General features: G+C 41.5%; 2 protein-coding genes across 2 annotated transcripts; one reads left to right on the forward strand and one right to left on the reverse strand.

The window, feature by feature from the left end:
- Nucleotides 1–30: 30 nt before the first annotated feature.
- Nucleotides 31–3,796, reverse strand: LOC144644628 (uncharacterized). The gene is made up of 3 exons (XM_078504158.1): nt 3,476–3,796; nt 1,835–2,018; nt 31–437 (listed from the first exon to the last, which is right to left on the reverse strand). Exons 1-3 carry the CDS (start codon nt 3,721–3,723, stop codon nt 384–386), a joined length of 486 nt encoding a protein of 161 aa, XP_078360284.1. The 5' UTR covers nt 3,724–3,796; the 3' UTR covers nt 31–383.
- Nucleotides 3,797–4,024: 228 nt separating this feature from the next.
- Nucleotides 4,025–17,140, forward strand: LOC144644615 (tRNA (guanosine(18)-2'-O)-methyltransferase TARBP1-like). Its single transcript, XM_078504141.1, has 6 exons — nt 4,025–4,649; nt 6,283–6,660; nt 8,473–8,542; nt 10,073–12,692; nt 13,958–14,153; nt 15,139–17,140. Exons 1-6 carry the CDS (start codon nt 4,029–4,031, stop codon nt 16,234–16,236), a joined length of 4,983 nt encoding a protein of 1,660 aa, XP_078360267.1. The 5' UTR covers nt 4,025–4,028; the 3' UTR covers nt 16,237–17,140.
- Nucleotides 17,141–18,493: the final 1,353 nt, after the last annotated feature.

The following is an 18,493-nucleotide window of genomic DNA, read 5'->3' on the forward strand; positions in this document are numbered from 1 at the left end:
ACAATAACAACAAAAAAACGAGCCCAACAATGAACTTTCTTAACATGGTTTAATTTCAATAGCAAAATATAACACAACTGCACAAGTAATGGCATATTTAATTGCTTGTTAATTTATGTAAGAAAATATTGTTTGGTAAATGAACTTGTCTAATGAACATTTAAGTTTGTTGGTCGGAAGGAAAACATAACCTTATTATCAATATTGTTGTCCTATATACACGGTTACTGATCCCGAGTTTTTCTTCACCAACTGAGGTTATTTCTTCAAGCTATCCAACTGCTACTAATAGATGACTTGGCACATGTTACTTTTAAGATGGTAAAGATGTTTGTAAGTGAATCTTGGTCCAAGCAATGTATTTAAATGACTGCTTTCACTTCCTATTTTCCAGTAGACCCATAGCCTGCTGTTCCACGTGCTGTATCACTTAGTTCCTGGTGAAAAATGATTTTAAACTCCACTGAATTACCGGTAAAATCATGTTACAGTTGAATCTCCATAACTCGAACCTCCCGCTAACTTGAACCTTTTCTGATTTCCCTCCAGGTTGTTTTCTTAATAATTTTACCCTCGCTAACTCGAACTCCTGATATCTCGAACCTTTTTCGACTTCCCTTGAAGGTTCCAGTTATTGGGATTCAACTGTCTTTTGTGAGAAAAATGGAGCTTGTCTGGCTTTTCCAGCTCACTAGAAGAATCTACACCCTAGTATACTGTGGAGCCATCTACAGGGTTCAAGCTCTTTTGTGCTTTTAAAATTCCATGACTTTTCATGACCTTTTCCATGACTTTTCAAAGTTTTCCATGACCTAAATTTGACCATTTTTCTTGGAAAATTTAAAAATTATCAAGATTTTGGGTATGTTTTTACCCTTTTCTTCACAGAAAATAACCTGCCTAATTTATTTGGTACAACCAATACCATTATCCATGACTTTCCAGGCCTGGAAAATGAATTTCTAAAATTCCATGACTTTCCAGGTTTATTAAACATTACTTAACAGTCGGGAACACTGAATTTAATTCAGAGTTAATAAGTATATGAGGCAAAAAGGTGTATTGTTAAAGGTACGTGAAGTTCAAATGTCCGTTAAAATTCTTTCTGAGAACCTGAGATGTCAGTCGTCTCCACATTGCTTGGTATAAATTTTCTATTTACTGCAAATGCTTTGAATGAAAGGTCATTTAGTGTCTCAAGAAAAAATGGATGAACAACCTTATGGTGATGTCAGTATACAAAGAAGAGCAGGACAGCTCAGATCGGATTGCCAATGAGTTTGTCGCTGGAAACACTCACAGGTTGTCAAAATTTGGGCCTTTTTATCGTATTTTATGTATTTTAGACGACAATAGAAATTTAAAAACTGGCTTCAAGATGGCTTGAAAGTAACATCAAACTGCGTCTCTGAAAGTGTTTCAAAATGCACCAAATCGCATTAGAGCTTTACCAAATTTTCAAATTTTTCCGGGGGAGGATACCCTCGGACCCCCTACAGGAATGAGCCTCCGGCCCATTATAACACACCACCATCAATCTTAACCTTTGCGCCCCCTCAGTTTAAAATTTGTTCCTACGGGCCTGATGTTGGAAAAACCTGTACAAACTAGAGAAGAAGAAAAACATTGGAAGGCAGTATTAAAAAAAATTGTGCCAGACTCCACTTAAAACATGTTATGCCTAATAATTAAAAAAAGTAGTCTCCCACCTCCAAACAAATAAAACCTACCATTAATGAAAAGAAATCCTTCCTCCTCCTTCTTCTCCCTTCCCCCCCCCCCCCCCCGAAAGACAAGCATAACTAATCAAATATGCAGTAACACAGTTTCTTACCTCAACTTCCACAAGAGGCGGTGTGCTTATTCTCTCAACGATAAGTTGAGCAATGCGATCCCCATGGTGGACTTCATAATCAGTTTTAGACAAATTGAAAAGTACCACACCAACGTTTCCACGGTAATCACGATCTACAACACCTGCGCCAACGTCAATGTGATGCTTCCAGGAAAGGCTGGATCTGAAAAGTGTAAATTTTGGTATAAACAATGTGTTAAAACACAAATTCTTGTTATAACATTCAATAAGGGAAGGGTGCACTCAAACCAAACCAGACCACACTGCCAGAGCTTATCTGTTTCTATGGTATGAAGCAACTAGGCACATGGCTGAGGGTAGCAAAGGGTGTGTTGTCATCCCGTTTCACGCAAAAAATTTAACCAAATTCACGTGTCACATATACTTGAAACAGTAGAATTCAAGAATCAAGGTGCCTTTTCTAGCTATTTTCACGCGTCACGATCTAATTTTTGCCCTATTTTCACGCGTCACGATTTAATTTTTGGCCTTTTCACCTGTCACGCATAAACCCTTTGCTACCCTCATTGCTTCTACACCTGGATGGGATACTAGTCTAATTGTAGGTCCAAGCGTGCAACTCTGACTGCTCAATCAGTGATCTAACATGCAGGCCACTATGTCCCCACACATAGCCTTAGGTATGAAAATTTGGCTTCTTATTATGACATTATAATTTTCTATTGTGATCATTCCTTTATTTCTCATAACCAGTCTGCGTAACTTGGCATTTGTATTCCAAGGAGAATTTGATCATGATCACAGGGACTGAGACAAGCGCAGATCAATAGTTCAAAGATAATTAATGCACAAGCTAAATAATGAATTTAGAACAAGAGCTCCTTGTGATTTTAGAGTTTTCCCGAGAAACGATCTCCGTCAGTCCACATAGGGCCATCCCCTTTTTTTTTTTTTCGTTTATCGTCGTATGTGTTTTCTGATTTTGGGTCGGTCGGTCGGAATTAAAAAAAAAAATTAAAAAAAAAAGTGGATAAGGAGTCTGGAACTAGGAGGCCCGGTACCTCAGCATAATGTCCGTGGAGCCTGGAAACAAGAAGACATGGTTACAAAGTCAACATGGCGGCAATGGAGGAAGGAAAAATCGACGTCGTGGTTAAACTCAAACAAGAACAGCGTAAAAAGGATGAAACATTATTTAAAATTATGTGTCATTGCCTTCTATACCTTCTGTATAAAGTTTGTTTTTTTTTTTGAAAACGCGAAAATCTGGGTCGGTCGGACGACGCTAAACAGAGAAAAAAAAGGGGATGGCCTAGGCCCGATGGGTCAACAAGTTTAGCCATAGATTGATCGCATTGTGCAGAGAAATGGGAGAATAAGCTGAGTTTAAAATGTAAGCCATTAATATAATTTCCCGCCAACGCGAAAAACGTATCATTAATTATTTTTAGGTTATTTGACTGCAACAACCAAGCAGCTTCTCCGAAACGCAATAAATATACTCCTATGATCACACTGTCTCGAAATTTTATCCATATCAGTGAAAAAATGTACATAATTTCTGTACATTGAGTCGACCATGTGCTCGCGTGCTCCGACGCTCCGAGCTCCTTCGCGGCCTACATTCTCGAAATAGCAACCCCACATTTTTCTCCTTACCTCGGAGCGACTCGACCATAACATCCTTCAGGCAGCGCTATAGCGATATCTGTTTTCACCAAAGCCTTTCCTTGCTTGGGGATGATCACGTTTTCCGCGCTGTACAAGTCGTACCCTGCAGCCAAATCCGACCCTCTACTCGGGGATGTAGCCTGATCGCTGAGCTTTTTGAAGTACAATACTTTGTCTTGGCTCTCAGGGTGGCAATATCCGAGCGCTGTAAGGGTTGTGGACACAAGCTGACCCATTTTGTGGCTAAAGAAGAGTGCGAATTTTTCCCGTATTCGAAGAAATGGCGACGCTTTGATCGATCGACAATGCAATAAATGCCCGCGCTTTTCAGTTCGATTCGCGCCAATCGCATCGGTGGATGGTGATTGGTTCCCGCTGATACAATCAGCCAATAGAACTTCGCGTCAAAAATACTTACGGCCCCGTGGGCTTAGGAAAGGTTTGAATTTGGGTGGTGGGTTGGTTTAGTTCTAGTCCACTGGCGGGCTGTCTTCCCGATCGAAAGTAACGCCTGTTACTTTTTTTGACCTCGTGTGAGAAAATGGCCGAACTACTCCAATTCATTTGTGAAAATTCTGATCACTCCCAGATCTTGAGCGTTCTGAAACGCTTTGTAGAACGAAAAGATTTTGTGGTCGACACAAATTTCATAGAATCGCTCAAATTGGTGTTAACTGAACTTGAAAAATCCAAAAATCTAAGCGAAGATTTAGCTACTAAGATTTTGAGTGAGATATGTTGGCCGATCGTGTATAGCTCTTCGGTCGCGAAGGATAATAACCATCTCTCTGGAAACAATAGAAAAAGGCTTCATCTTTGCTACGATATTGTAGCTTTTTGCTGTTCAGTGTTTCCGACAACTTTGCTGTCAGAGATTTGTGAGAAATCCCTTCAGATTCTGAGGAGATACATTGTGGAAATGAGTGCTACAGAGGAAAACGCGCGTGATGTCTCGGTAACTTTGGATCTCATTGGAAACCTTGTAAAGTCAGATGCCCTAAATGCTTCTGAAAATGTCAGTGTTGTATCAGGAGAACTGGGAGATAAACTGTTTCAGGAGTTGTTAAATATTTTACCTTATACAAGTGAGAGCTTATGTGGTAAAGTAACTGGTCTTGTGTTGCCAAGTTTCTTGGAATTCAAGAGAACAGAAAGGTACGAGGTGAGTTGTAACAGTTATATACCCCAGGCACATGATTCGAGGTTTGTTCCCTATAGTGGGAAATTTGGTATGCAGCAAGGTCCACATGGTCAGGCGTCAGGTCATCAAAAAGCAGTTGAAAACAAACACTCACACAAGTCAGCTTTAGCGGAACATTGTTTTCATTCTGGCCACACCATCTCTTGGGAATCGTCAAAGATCCTACGTACAAGCACAAATTGGCGCAAAAGACGTATTTTGGAGGCTTGGGAAATAAACACTTGCAAGAATCCGCTAAACCGCGATGACGGCATGCTTTTACCGCACGAATTTCTAAATTTAGGCTTTAGGGACAAACATTAGCTCTCGATTTGCATATTATATACAACGTGCTTTTTGTTATTCACTTATCACTTTCCCCTGATGAAGGCTTTAGTTTAAGCCGAAACGTTGGGACATTGCGGATATTTTACGAACATTTTACAACAAATTTTTAACCAGAGTAACGTTTTTATTTCTTAATGTATCCTCTGAAATGTTGGTCAGGGGTTGTAAGCTAATGGAGTGGGGGTAGGTATGCTAACATTTGATTTACACTATGATTGGAGTTTATGGTGAGGGTGACCCTGCCAACCCTGAGACCGAAAATGTCATTTGCCATACCTGTTTCAGACCTGACTGAGGACTGAAAACCTTTTTCATTTAAAAATGAAAAGGCTAATGATTCCGTTCAATCTCAAGTCTAATTCAGTTCAAAAGGCAAACCTATCCTCAGTTGCAGGCCAAAATGGAAAAATATAGAATGACCCAGTCCAAAATGGCTAAAAAACTCTATTGCCCTTGGGAGCAGTACACTGTATGTATGTACATGTATTAGCTAGGTTTACGGTCACTTCCTTCCAAGGTCACTTCGTTCCACATCAGAATGTTTCAAAGAATTGTAAGATCATTTTACTTTTAAAATGACGAAAATGTTAAGAAAATATTTTTGCTCAATGAAAATGTAGAGAATAATTCCCTGCTCGTTGTTTTTGTAATGTGAACAAGCTTGAAATGGTGGGGCTTGAAATGCGTCGGCCACGTTCGATGACTATGTCTCTATTAGAACAGCCTCATCCCTAAGTTTGAAGTTGTTCCAGCGTAAATGTTTCCTTACTTAAGAAAAGACGTCTTATTTTCTGATCGTTTTCTTGTTTTGATTGCTGAAGTTAGAAGCATGCAGTTGCGGATGCAGATGGGTCAAACCTAATTCACGGAACACAAACATAAACAATCTTCACACTACGAAATGTGCGCCATATTTCCAGCATAGAAAATAATGAGGCATTCTCACTAGTTTGACATTTTCTTTGAACTATTTCACTAACTAAATTTTTCTTTCTGACATGATCTGACTATATAATGGGAAACAAGCTGACTATTTTGTGGAACAACCTGACATGGAACGAAGTGACCAGATACCATAAGCTACAATGTACATGAGTCACAGGTCTCTGGGTGGGTAAAAAAGTCATTCTAATTATCAACAAAGTATAAAGTCAGAAATAATGTCTCAGAGTGTACGCCTTTTCATGTGAATTTGTTGGAATTTTTGAATTAAATTGGGGTAAGTGTGACACTTCTTTAAGAAATTGCTATTGTTGATCACTTGCAGGCTGTTTGGAAAGTGGTGAAGCAGATTTCTCAAAGTCAAGCAGCTGGTTCAAGTACTGGAACAGTCAATCAAGCCTATGCCATTCTCTGTGGACTTGCAGATTACTTCTCCAGCCCAGACAACTACAGCCTCTTTCACAAAGCTAAGTTTTGGAAAATTATTCAAAAGGGCCTGGTGTTGAATGAACCTCTCACAAGAAAACGGAGCATGTATCTGTTAAAGAGGGCATTAGACCTGCTGGACAAACAGCCATGTAATTTATTGGTGTCGAGTGAGAAAGGAAATCACATATTCTACTGGTCATCTGACAAGAAGGACTCTCTTATCAGTATATGGCGTGATTTTGTTCTTTTAATGGAAACATTGGATGAAAAACAGGTACATTATCGTTTTACAAAAATAGTTTTAAGAGTTTCTCTATCCTGTAGAGGTGTTCATCAGAAAGTTTGAAAGGAACCCCTAAAACCTACAACAATCTTACAGTCAATACAGCTAATTTGAGAAAGGTTGTTGAAAGAAAAGAACAAATGTGCACGTGGCAAGACCAAAAGGTAGTATGGGTAGGAGAAGAGAGCTACTGCATGTGCTGAATACTAATAAGATAGCGACATGACAAACACAAATCTGCATGTTTTCTTTCTCTTCAGACATGTGGAAAGAAGGTACTGTTAGCCATGCTGAATTTTAGAATAATTTTCAAAACTCAAAGACATGCGACAGGGAAAAAGTAAAACTACAGAGGTCTCCTGAGAGGAAAAAAATCAAAATCTTCATGTGCAAAAATACAAACTTGTACATTTCCTCTAGCCCAATATGCAAAATTCAAGTGAATACCCAGACCACCTTTCGATCTTGTTGCGTGCACTTTTGTGCTTTTTTCTGACAACCGTTTTCTTGAATAAGCTGTATAATATATGACTTTTACAATGGAATCCTGATTTCTTGAACCCTCAGTTTCTGGAAATTCCAAATAAATGTAACTCAGGTTAAAAGTTCTTTCCCTTCCCTCAGTCAAACACTGCAATTTTACTCCTGATTTCTCAATTTCCTTGATTTCTCAAACTACTTTCTGTTTCTCTAGGTGGTTCCAGAAACCAATATTCCACTTTATATGGGAGTTCCTCCCCCATGCCCCTAACTGGTTCAGAATGTATATATGATCATGCAATGAACATAATTTGTACATCTAGCGAACTTCAGGCATTCAATAGCTATAGGCAAGTGGCCCACCAGATACCAATTCATGACGGCACTCTGGTTTGTGTAGAATAAATCTATTGTGTATTGAGTATTGTTATACATTGGTATCTGATTGGCCACTTGCCTAGTGATGCAGTAGCAGTTTGCAGGTTCTATCAACCACAATGTTTTGGCTGCTACCTATTTATACAGCAATATGTACAGCATTGCCATAGACTTGCACCAAGTCGCCCTCTTTGGGGGGCGGGGGGGCGGAAGCGCCGCGCAGCGACGCCACTAAATGAAGAGTACCTAACAAAAAACCAAAACCCGCGCCGGAGGTAAACAGCATTGCCACAGATCAGGAAATGGTCAGTGAAACAAAATTAAGGTCAAGGAAAAGTCAGGGAATTCTATTTTGGGTCAGGGAAAATTGACATTTTGAAGAAGCATCAGGGAAAAATTGAAATTATAATATTAAACACCTAGGACCTAAACCATTGCAGGGGTGAAAGAAACATTTCAGGTTACTGTGATCTCAGTGATGTTGGAGGACGCTACAATATCTGACATTTTGTATTTATTTAGTCAGGAAAATTATATTTTTATCAGGAAAAAGTCTGGGAATGTCAGGGAATTTTGAACACTGATGCCTGTCCAAACCTAACATATAGCTGAGATTAGAATACTAGACGTGCATGTAGACATACTGAATAATTCCTTGAATAGGTTCTACATATACTCACTGCTTATATATTTATTTCTCCAGTTCTTTTTTATTTAAGTATAAAAATAAGCGAAAATAAGTCACACGTTTCGAATAATCTTGAGTTCATTATCAAGTAGATAAAATAAAATAACGGTCGAGTTTAAGTTTAAATGCAAATAGAGGTGATAGAGTATATTAGAATATTTCTTTTTTATTTATTTATTTATTTATTTATTTACAATGTTTCATGATGAATGTTGACGATATATATATATATCATAAACTACCTTTAATTTTGTTAGGCCCACCTCATTAAACCAGTGCTTCCACGAATATCAAGCATAGTCAGCGCAACAAAGAAAAACATTAATGGTAAGATTTTGTATGCATAAAAAAGGGTTTGCTCATCTTTTTTATTTATTTATTGCCCCCGCAGGCCGCCCAGAGGCAAAAGCCCGAGGAGGAGAGCGCGCGATATATATAGAATGTACTTACAGTCAAAATATACGGTGTATACAGAAAAAATCTTGATTTGCTCGAAAAAGGCCGCGAGGAATGTAGGGTAGTGATGACGTTTTGCCGCAAAGCTTCTCTTGGTTGATGACGTACAGTAATATAAGAGAAGATTTCCGAAGGAGTTATGGGTATGACGTTACAAAAACAGGGGGAGCGAGAAATCTCTATCTGGGTTGAACGGTAAAAAGACTGACGAGTTTTTTGCATCTGTCACGCGTTATTACAGTAACTCTGATTTTTGGCTTACGCGTGTTTACAGATTTGTTTGAGCGGCTCTCTGCGCTGCTTTGGTTGTGTTAAGTGATAGTTGAAATTTTAGTAATACGTCGAAAGATTCGAGCTCGGTTCGTGTTTGGCTACGTGCGTTCCAAGACCTGGTTCGAGCGTTAGGTGGTTTGCTTTCGGGGGTTTCTTATCGTGTACATCTTACAACCAGTTAACAGCGTGAACTTTGTCATGTATAAATACAAGGTAATTCGTTTCGCTAACAAACTGTCAGATTATTTTATCCAAAAAGTGGTTGAATGATCAAAATTGTTCTCTTGCCGGAGTGCATTGTTCTCTTTTTAGGTTTTGTGGTTAGTTTTTTCGGAAATTCTTGCGTGTGTCATGTTTTTTGTTATTTCCGCTAGTTTATTCGCGTGCAGGTCGACTTGATTGACGAAGTCACACAAAAGAAACCCAGCAACAGACCAACGACGTCGCACAGTAAAAAGAAGCTAAAAGACCCACTAATCCTAAATTGCAGTAAAAAAATTATAAAAAGGGGGGAGAACTATATAGTGAGAATTTACTAGTTATTTTTATGTCGCTTTCTCAGCTGTTCTCAATCACACAAAGATACATGTACTCAGTTCCTGCCCCTCAGATGTAGAGAAGAGAGCGAAAAAAAAATGAAAGAAAAAATTGAAAAGAAGGACTCGTGATCAAAATATTACTGATCAAGATATAACTAATTTGACTCCTGACGTCCTCTGGAAACTTGATTTCTTCTCTAAGTGTTGGGTATTTGTTCAATATAATGCCTCCTCAATTTCTCAAGCTATTAGAATACATTGTATAGCATATAATGAGTGAAGTATATGAAATGGTTCATAATATATGTAAACTGCAGGTGTAAAGAAAGTGAGAAGCAATCTACGAGTGAATTTCCCAATTTTAATAATTAAACAAGTTGAAAACTTAAACTTAAACAGTAGAATAGAGATGAGGATTGGTGAAAAATGAGGTGTTTTATACAAAGTAAATATTAAGTAAATTGACATGTGCTACTCATCATGTAGCGACTTGTGACGCTTGTCACAAGAGCTTGTTAGGGAAGAAGATGATGTGTCGTTTTGTTCTCTAAAATTTACAAAGTGGTCTTTGTTGTTTGTTCGTCTGCAGGTGAAACAATGCTGGACATTTCATGGCTCCTTACAATGTACCAAAGGGCAGCTCAACATGATACAAAGTTCATCTGTAGATGGGCCATCCTGGACCTTCTCGACATGGACCTGTGCGGTTCACCACTTCTGAACACCTGTTACTGGTGGTTCCTTTATGGCCCCTTGATGGGCATGCTCGGCGAGTATGCTATCTGCGCCAGGGCAGATGATGGTCTCAGGGGGGACCCTCCCCCAGTGGGGGCTGCAGTTGTTGCCTTTTTCACAGAGTTTGCCAAGAACTTGACAGTCAATGACAGACAATCGTTTTGTGCCGGGCTGCCAGCTGCAATAGTCAAACAAGATTTTCCTCCAGTTCCTTTGGTGTTTATGTCCCAGATGTTGGCAAGTTTACCACCTTGCGAAGCTTGGGATTCTAATGTAATAGCGAGCATTCGCGGCATCTTTTCTCTCCTCAGAACGTTTAGCCCACACATGTCAAGTGCTATTCAAAGCTTCGTATTGAAGGCTGTTATAAATTTGACAGACCCCAGACGTGTGTCCTGGAAAGACATTGGGGATTTCTTCTCTCTTCTTTCTAAGGATGATTGCTTGTGCCGGGGAAATGCTTTATGGCAAGCAACAGTTCGATGGGTGTGGCAAATTCATGACATTGTTGGCCAAGAAGATTCGGGTAAGACCGGTTTGAGTCTAACTGAAGCAGGTTTCTCAAACCTGTTTGACCACCTCAGAGCAAGCGTGGGGAAATTTCTAAACGATGAGACACTGGAATTATCAACCGGTGACGCAGAAGCGGAGTCTGTAATACGGCTTGTTATCATCGCGTGCGATGCTTCTCTCAAGTTTTCAAAGAATTCAGAAAGTAAACAACTGGCGGGAGACATTTTTCGACAAATTGTAGAGGTTCTCCAACATGCAAGCGAACACGCCTACGCCTCAGAGGGCAGGACAGAAAGAGCAGCCATGATTCTTTCAGGCATCTTACACCACATGAACAGCACTGCGACAAGTCAAGAACAGTCGAGTGGAAAATCAGATGACGTTGCTGTAGCCACTGAGAAGATTGATGACAGCATGGAAGTCATGGAGAAGCTGCTGAGGCCCAGCGGCGCAGAAATTCTTCAGCTGCTGTTAAGAAAGCTTAGCACTGTGTCGTCGACCTTCTCTCAGGTGGACAGGAGCCTTGCTTTCCTTGATCTTGCTGAAGAGCTGTTCACGTTTATGACCGTCTCTGTGAATTCCGACCAAGGTCTGGAGGTGTACTACCACTTTGTTGAAAATCTCGTACAACGAAGTCGAAAGATAGTCTTGGATAAACAGGCAGACAGACAGCGGCTGACTCTGAGTGAGTGGCGTACATTTGTGTTGTCCATGAAGTGCCTCGCCTGGTGTTGCACAGCTTTTAGAACCAAATCAAGCCTCCATACTACCCCCCTCGTGCACAGTATGTTGCAAACGGTGGCCGAACTTGATCTGAGTCCCGAGTTTCCAAAGCCTAGTTGTCTATATCCAGGCGAAGGTCGTGAAGATACCTCAGCAGCAACAAGCACGTTTATCAAGAAAGGTTGGGGAAGACTGGTGTCCGACTTCATTGAAGCCCAGTGGCGCTGTGTTGAATTCCTGCTTGAGCAAACACAGGGGCACTCTGCTAGCGGGGGCAGAGATGTAGGGGACAAACTCGAGACCTTTATAGCGGACCTGCCTGACGCGGCCCTCGAAGCTCTCTCTTTGGGCTCAGGTCTTGCTGTGCTGCCTGTAATAAAATGCGTGCGCCTGTTGACTCCACAAATGCTGCTGGTTGATGGCTCGTTGTGCTCGCAGGCTCTGGAGTCTGTGTGGTGGACATTTCAGGATAGGCAAAAGGGCGATCACCTCTGGTTCTGGGGAACGCTGAAAGAGATGACACAAGTGCTTTTTAACCCCTGTCTCTTGGTTCTGCCTGAGGACCACCCTGTGACTGCAACAGTGCGCAAGTACTGGGGCGAATTGTTGGCGCTAGGAGAAGACCGTCCGGGCATTGTGAATCACGTGATCGGGCCGTGCAGTGAATTTTGGGCAAACTCCTCCAGTGATCATAAAAGTACAAATCCAGCTCGTCAAATCAGCGAAGAAGATCGCAAACAAAGCTTGGAAGTTCACCTAAATTTTATCTCTGAAGCTTGCGTCTTTGGCCCCAGAGAGAAAAAGACATTGCGTGTCACCAATTATGTTCTGGAGTACGTTCGTCGTCTTGGTGAGGAACGCTTGATTAGCCCCCTAAACGTGGACGAGCTGCGCGATGACACGCGTGTGCGAGTGAACGCGATTAACCTACTACTGACGTTAAATCCTGGGAACGAGCGTGACGCGAGGCTTCTACAACGAGTCATCCGCGCATTAATCTCAAAGCTTGGCGAGCTGACTGAAGACAAACCTCGATCGTCCATCAACTCGTACTTGCACAGAAGAAAGCATCGAGTGTGGCAAGCGATTCTTGTGGTGCTCACCCGCTTGTTCAAGGCATACATCGAAGAGCTGTTTGCGCGGGAAGTCTTGGAAGAGATTTTCCGCACCATTCTTTGTGAGAATCAAGTGTCGGTCCGGAACTTCCTTCAGTGGGGAATTGTGCTTATTATGGGAAAGTAAGTAAACATGAGCTAATGTAGCTTTCCCTAGCAGAATCTGATTTTTCCTTCCTGCGTTTTCACTGTGCAAGTAATATGTTCTTCACAATACACCTTTTTCCAATATGGCGGAACATACATTATTTTTTTGTTTTCATGTAAATTGGCCTTCTTGGCCTAGATCGCATCTGCAGAATTTAAAAGAATCTTTGGAGTAAAACGAGGCCATGAACGCCAATTAACATGAAAACAAAAGAGTACAGATTTTTTTCGGCCATTTTGAAAAATAGTGTGTTATGAGGTACATGTAGTTGACTTTAAACAAAGCCGCCTTCACCCCCACCCGCCGGAAAAAATAGGGCACTTCAGCGGTACGCGATACCATGGTACATAGCAACCAACGTTTTCTCTCCAAAACAGATAACTTAATTATAATTTAAGTGTATTCCAGTCCATGCTGATCCTAACCAGGGTAGCCTACAGTATAACTCAATGTTACACCAGGGAAACAAATTCGATAGCGAAGCAAAAGTAGCCTGTGTTGCAGACGAACAAAACCCCGGTATATGGCTCACTCACTTAAACGCCCCAAATAATACAACTGACAGCATATCGGCCCTTTCAAACAAGTGAAAAGCGAAATAGATTGGATGACCAATCCAACAGAACGGCAATTACATTATGAAAGAACGTTACTGTATCGGACGATCTCGAACGCGTAACTATGGCCAGCACCGACCAAACGACGCGAGACGGCCCAAGCCATCAGAGGTAAAGAAACCCTGAACACGGGGGGGCGGAACAAGCGTGGGAGACGCACATACCGGGGTTTGTTTGTCTGCAACGCAGGCTAAGCAAAAGGTACAACTTTTTACTTTTTGAAAAAAATAACCCCAGACACAAAGAGCCTTCCGATGATAGAAACCACTCTTCTTTACTCCGTAAACAAGAGAGCAAGTATTCTGAGCAAAAATAAGCCCAAGTTCTCTTTTCGAATCCTAAGGTACTCTAACAACAATCTATCTAATCCTCGATGGGCAACTGTAGGTCGTATAGTGTGATTGTCCGGGTGAGAGTAGTTCTGAGAAGAACTGTGTTGGTGACTGATGTTCATCCGAGCGGAAGCCATCTCAGAGATGTTGATTCCGCCAGGTTGTCGAAACGCAGTCACCAACAACATTCTCTCAGAACTACTCTCACCCGGACGATCACGCTATACGACCTACTGATACTCCTGGGTTCAAACCATTTACCATTTGTGCATATTGTGTTGATTTCTTCAGGTATCCAAGCCTACAGCCGTTGCTATGGGAACAGCTCCTGTATGACCCAGACAGGCGTGCTGGTAGCGTGTCCTCACTCATCACAGTGGCTGCGTTAGTCGGCGAGTTCGCTTTCCAAGATTCTCGTTCCCAGGCTGCCTACTTCCAGCAAGCGTTTTCAGTCATTCTTCCCTGGGTGTTGACTTCCCATGTTATGGTACGTTAGTATTTAAACGTGATTATTAGGGTAGACCGAGTGGTGGGGATAAGTATTCTCCCCAGCATCCTGTACCCTTCCCTGGCAATTCTAGAGCTTCAATAAAAATTAATTTGAACCCTCTATTTCGACTCGGTTTTTTTTTTCCCTTTTTTTTTTATACCCTTTTTCTTTTTTTTTTCTTTTTTTTTTTTTTTTTTTTTTTTTTTTTTTTTCCCCTCCCACAAAAGCATTAATGACTAACTTACTTGATGAAAGTATTTCGTTTTTCTCTTGCTTCTTGCCTCCCTTTAGAAATCCCGCTTTCCGCCTCTTCTTCTTTCCTATTGCCTAGCTTTCTTTCCCTTTTCTAAAGCTACAGGTTCCACCTGGCCAATTCCAGAAAAAAATGGGATACACTTATCTTCAGTTACATAGTATAGTCCAAATAAGGGTTCAAGGCCTGGCCTAGCCTGCGTGGCCTAGCCTTATTTCCCTCGCCCTTCAAGTTTCTCCCTCCCTCTACCCTTTCGACGCCTGCACGCAGGCTAGGCTAGGCCGCTTTCATTGCGTTTCGTTCTCACCCCGGTGCCCCTCTACATCCCATTTGTATAAATAGGTGCCGGCAAATTAATTGTTGCGGAGGGGGGGGGGGGGGGATAATCCTGCAATGGACTAGCATCTAACAAGAAAGGAAGAAATACAGTTGAACCCCGGTATTCGAACTCGGTTATTTCGAATTCCCCGTTATTTCGAGCTAGAACTCATTTCTCTTGGATTTGCCCGCAGTCATTTCTGTCGACTCTTCGAGCTCCAGCTATTCGAACTATTTTTTGTTTCCCCTAACGTTGAAATAACGGGGTTCAACTGTACTCCTCGTCGCTTCATGTAAAAGAAACTGGAGTTAGGTGCCGGCCGTAGGGCTACTACGTTTGAATACAGACTTAATCCATCCACGATTGCGTAAACACTGTGGAAGTTACCGACCTGATCTTCTCTCTTTCAGGTCCAGGCCTACGCTCAGGTGTCTTTACAGAAGATGTGGCTCACCTGTCAGCGGCTAAATTTGCATGACGTCATGTCGAAACACATCATCGTCCAGTCGTGCGTAGATTTCCTGGAGAGAAACAACGATGGCTCGCGTCAGAAAGCGCGCCTTTTGGGAGACTTTTTCTTCCTTGACCTTCATCCGTACCGAGATTTCTCCATCCAAACCCTGTATGAGACCCTCCCTCGCCTAGCGGGGGTTACCGATGAAGAGTGGATTTCTCCCAAGTTTTTCACCCAGGGATCGTTAGGCAAGAACGTTTGGGAGTCATCCGGGGACGCCTTCCGTGGACTACCGCTGTACAACCCTAATGATACTCGTCTGGCCCAGCTTTCAAATGCTACTCGTCTCAACTTTGATGAAAGCATTGGAGAACAAATAAGTCGAAGATTAGCGGGCCATTCATTAAACAAGCAAGACCTGGCGAAGACAAGCGACGCGGCAAATGAAACAAATTTATCTGGACCACAGAGTCGCGATGTGCAGAAGAAGATTGTGCCCTGGAAGGTGATTCCTCCTGATGAAGAAATGATGTCGGAAATGCAACAGCAGCGAATGGCGAACCTTCAGAAGAACTCGGCTGGAAACCTGATTGTAGTCGCCTCGCTGATCGACAAGGCTCCGAATCTTGGCGGTTTGTGTCGCACGTGCGAAATTTTCGGCGTTCAGACCCTAGTGCTTAGCAATACGCACGTGATCGAAGATGTTCAGTTCAAATCTCTGAGCGTGAGCGCTGCAAAGTGGATGAACCTCGAAGAGGTGCGCATGTCCGAGCTGAAGTCTTACCTAGCGAGCATGCGCCACGAGGGTTACACGCTGGTCGGTGTTGAACAAACGGCCAATAGCGAGAACTTGACTCGGTACCAGTTTCCGCACAAGTCGCTTCTGTTGCTTGGCAACGAGAAAGAGGGAATACCCGTGGAACTGATTCAGATGCTGGATGTGTGCGTGGAGATCCCACAGGTTGGGGTTATTAGGTCCCTTAACGTGCACGTCAGCGGAGCCCTGCTCGTGTGGGAGTACACTAGGCAGAGGGTCCTCGGAGGTGCCTCGTGACAAACACGTAAATGGTATCGCTTTTATAGACTTTCTAAGTGACTGTCATTTTAGAAAGCAACAAGGTATGCCGTTTGGAAGCAATTTATCAATCTGGCTGGCAAAAGATTGGAAATTTAAATTGTATTCTAGAGGTTTAAAGTCATATGATCATGACATTCAATCTCACTGGAAGAACACATAGTTCATTACCCTCGATTTCATTAGAAATTTTTATGATCGTTTCAATGCTATAAAAGATTCAAACTTATTTTAGTTACGGTAACTCTCACGTTGATTATTTTCTCAGATAAACGTTGTGTTGCAGTGGTCATATAGGAAGATAAGTTGAATTTCTTATCGCAGGGTACTTGTTGTATAATCTCAATACCTTTTTAACAGTGTTAATAAGATTAATTGAAAGAATATTCCCAATCTTTTTTGCAGTTTTGAATAACTTCATTGTGCGGCCATTTTCGTTTTCTCTGGCATTTTGCGTTTCTTGCTCGACTGTTTGCGAGAATGATTTATTGACACACACGAATAGACTGCTCACAGTCCCCTATTTTCCGTGAAGTCGTAAAAAACGATCGTTGAGTCCGACGGGACGCCATCTTAGTTCCTGAACGCGTGCGGTAGGGATGCGGTGTGTACTCTCCCCAGTTTTTACTTGTGTCCAGGAACCAAGATGGCGGCGCGTCGAACGTCGACGATCGATCTCTACGACTTCACGGAAAAATAGGGGGCTGTAAACAGTCTAAGACACGAACAACACAGCTGGCGAATGGCCACTTATGTCAGATAAGAAGCATATTTTTTGTTAGCACTGTTTAACTCAACACGGACTTCAAGCGCTATCTGAATGATTGTAAACTGCAAAAAAAAAAAAAAACGTGGAATCGTAAAACACTATTAAAGTTGAGATGCATATGACTCAAAATTTGTTGACTTTTCAGTTTATAATTTTATTACATTTATTTTAGTATTTCCAAGAGTAGTTATTATAGTGGAACCCCGAAGTCCCGGGTATAACGAACTATACTCAGCTCGACCAAAGTTACTAAAAGTAAAATGTATTGGAACAGAACCCAGTATAGCGAATCCCCGTTAAAACTGACACATTTTTCCAGCCCACTGGCAGTTTGGGGATTTAAATGCACTTATAATTAATAGTTTACGGTCTGAGCTGTATCATGATGGGATGAGAAAAAAAACTTGTGCGCCATTCTTTAGCCTGCCACCCTTGTCTTACTAGCACATGCCTCACTACGTCCCTCAAAGGCCTTTCCTAAAGAGAGATCGGGTTGAGAACTAGTAAGCGAGAGGGGGGGGCCCTTAGTCTTTTTTATATTCCATAACCCTCTTATACACCTACGAAATCACTCTCCAGACTTTTTCCGACCCAGGCTGAATATTCTTTTTTTCTGCCGACTCCGATCTGAACTCTTAGAAACCCGTTGACATTTCCGTTTTAGCAAGTATTGGGTATAAGGGGTTAGATCTGTCGTGTTCATTGTGCACGTGTACCATTCCTCGCAGAGATAAAGTGACGGAAACTTTTTTTTCACTAAAACTATATTCTTTTCAAAATCTCAGCCTCAGGTTTATTCTTAAGATATTCTTAAAAATTCGCAAATTTCAGCCCTGATATTCTTATAACTAGATTCTTATAAAATAAAAAGAGTGTAAGATGATACCCCGTTCACATACCTACAGATAAGGATTCTGTACTCTGCATCTATTTCTAAACTTTTCACTTTGAATCTGACCCCTAAAAAATACTGACACATACTTAGCATACTTTATAAATCAACACGGTCTGTTTCAAGGCGGGTATGTTTGGACTGTTCGAGATATTTGAAAAGCCCTTTTAAATACATAATTGACAGTTTTCGTAGTTTTTCCGATCCTTTTCTATACTTCAACTCGTAACACCCCTTCCCTTTTAAGTATGCACCTTATTACATGAAATTTTGGTGACACGTTAATTTAGCGATTTTGAAAAATCCGTATTTAGCGACACTTACTTAAATTTAGCGATTTTTCGTAAATTTTAAATATAAGTCACTTAATTATTTTCTAAAATTTCGTGAAAATCCGTATTTAGCGACATGTTAATTCGCTAAGTTAAGTGTAAAGTGTCGACAAAATGTCATGTGCAAGGTACCTCTTGCCTGAAATCGGGCGAAGCCTCCCCGTATTGAGCGCTTTCCCCCGGGGGGAGAGCGCACAATTTACAATGAAGTGTCGAGTGATTTTGTACTTTTCTCTTTCCCGA

This window comes from Oculina patagonica, chromosome 2 (genome assembly GCF_052425735.1).
Source record: "Oculina patagonica isolate OP01 chromosome 2, crgOcupat, whole genome shotgun sequence".
Classification (NCBI taxonomy): domain Eukaryota; kingdom Metazoa; phylum Cnidaria; class Anthozoa; order Scleractinia; family Oculinidae; genus Oculina; species Oculina patagonica.

Coding starts and splice junctions, on each gene's coding strand:
- LOC144644628 (XM_078504158.1), bottom strand. CDS start 3,723: ATGGGTCAGCTTGTGTCCACAACCCTTACAGCGCTCGGATATTGCCAC. Junction 2,019..3,475: donor TATGGTCGAGTCGCTCCGAG/GTAAGGAGAAAA, acceptor TACACTTTTCAG/ATCCAGCCTTTCCTGGAAGC. Junction 438..1,834: donor CGCCTCTTGTGGAAGTTGAG/GTAAGAAACTGT, acceptor ATTTTTCACCAG/GAACTAAGTGATACAGCACG.
- LOC144644615 (XM_078504141.1), top strand. CDS start 4,029: ATGGCCGAACTACTCCAATTCATTTGTGAAAATTCTGATCACTCCCAG. Junction 6,661..8,472: donor AAACATTGGATGAAAAACAG/GTACATTATCGT, acceptor TAATTTTGTTAG/GCCCACCTCATTAAACCAGT. Junction 12,693..13,957: donor ATTGTGCTTATTATGGGAAA/GTAAGTAAACAT, acceptor TGATTTCTTCAG/GTATCCAAGCCTACAGCCGT.